At 53.7% G+C, this 227-nt stretch overlaps 1 protein-coding gene across 1 annotated transcript in view; it reads left to right on the forward strand.

The window, feature by feature from the left end:
* LOC119586729 (kelch-like protein 17) overlaps positions 1-227 on the forward strand; it is a gene marked incomplete at its 5' end in the record, with an annotated part of 43007 nt that overhangs the window by 41328 nt on the left and 1452 nt on the right. The window contains 1 exon segment of the mRNA XM_037935457.1: positions 25-165. Within this exon segment, the coding sequence (XP_037791385.1) occupies positions 25-165 (141 nt within the window).

Here is a 227-nt window from a genome sequence, read left to right on the forward strand (position 1 = left end):
ATAATCTTTATTCATCTCCGTCAGGTCGACGCACGAGGCAGTTGAGATTGACGGTTTCTTGTACGCCCTCGGGGGCAACGACGGCTCGTCTTCCCTCAATTCCATGGAGCGCTACGACGCTAAACTCAACAAATGGGTCCTCGTCACCTCCATGCTGGCGAGACGGTAGGTCTACCAGTCGGACTGGAGTTGCTGGTCTACCTTTGTCAGCTTAGGGTGGATTAGTG

Source organism: Penaeus monodon, chromosome 21 (genome assembly GCF_015228065.2).
Source record: "Penaeus monodon isolate SGIC_2016 chromosome 21, NSTDA_Pmon_1, whole genome shotgun sequence".
Classification (NCBI taxonomy): Eukaryota; Metazoa; Arthropoda; class Malacostraca; order Decapoda; family Penaeidae; genus Penaeus; species Penaeus monodon.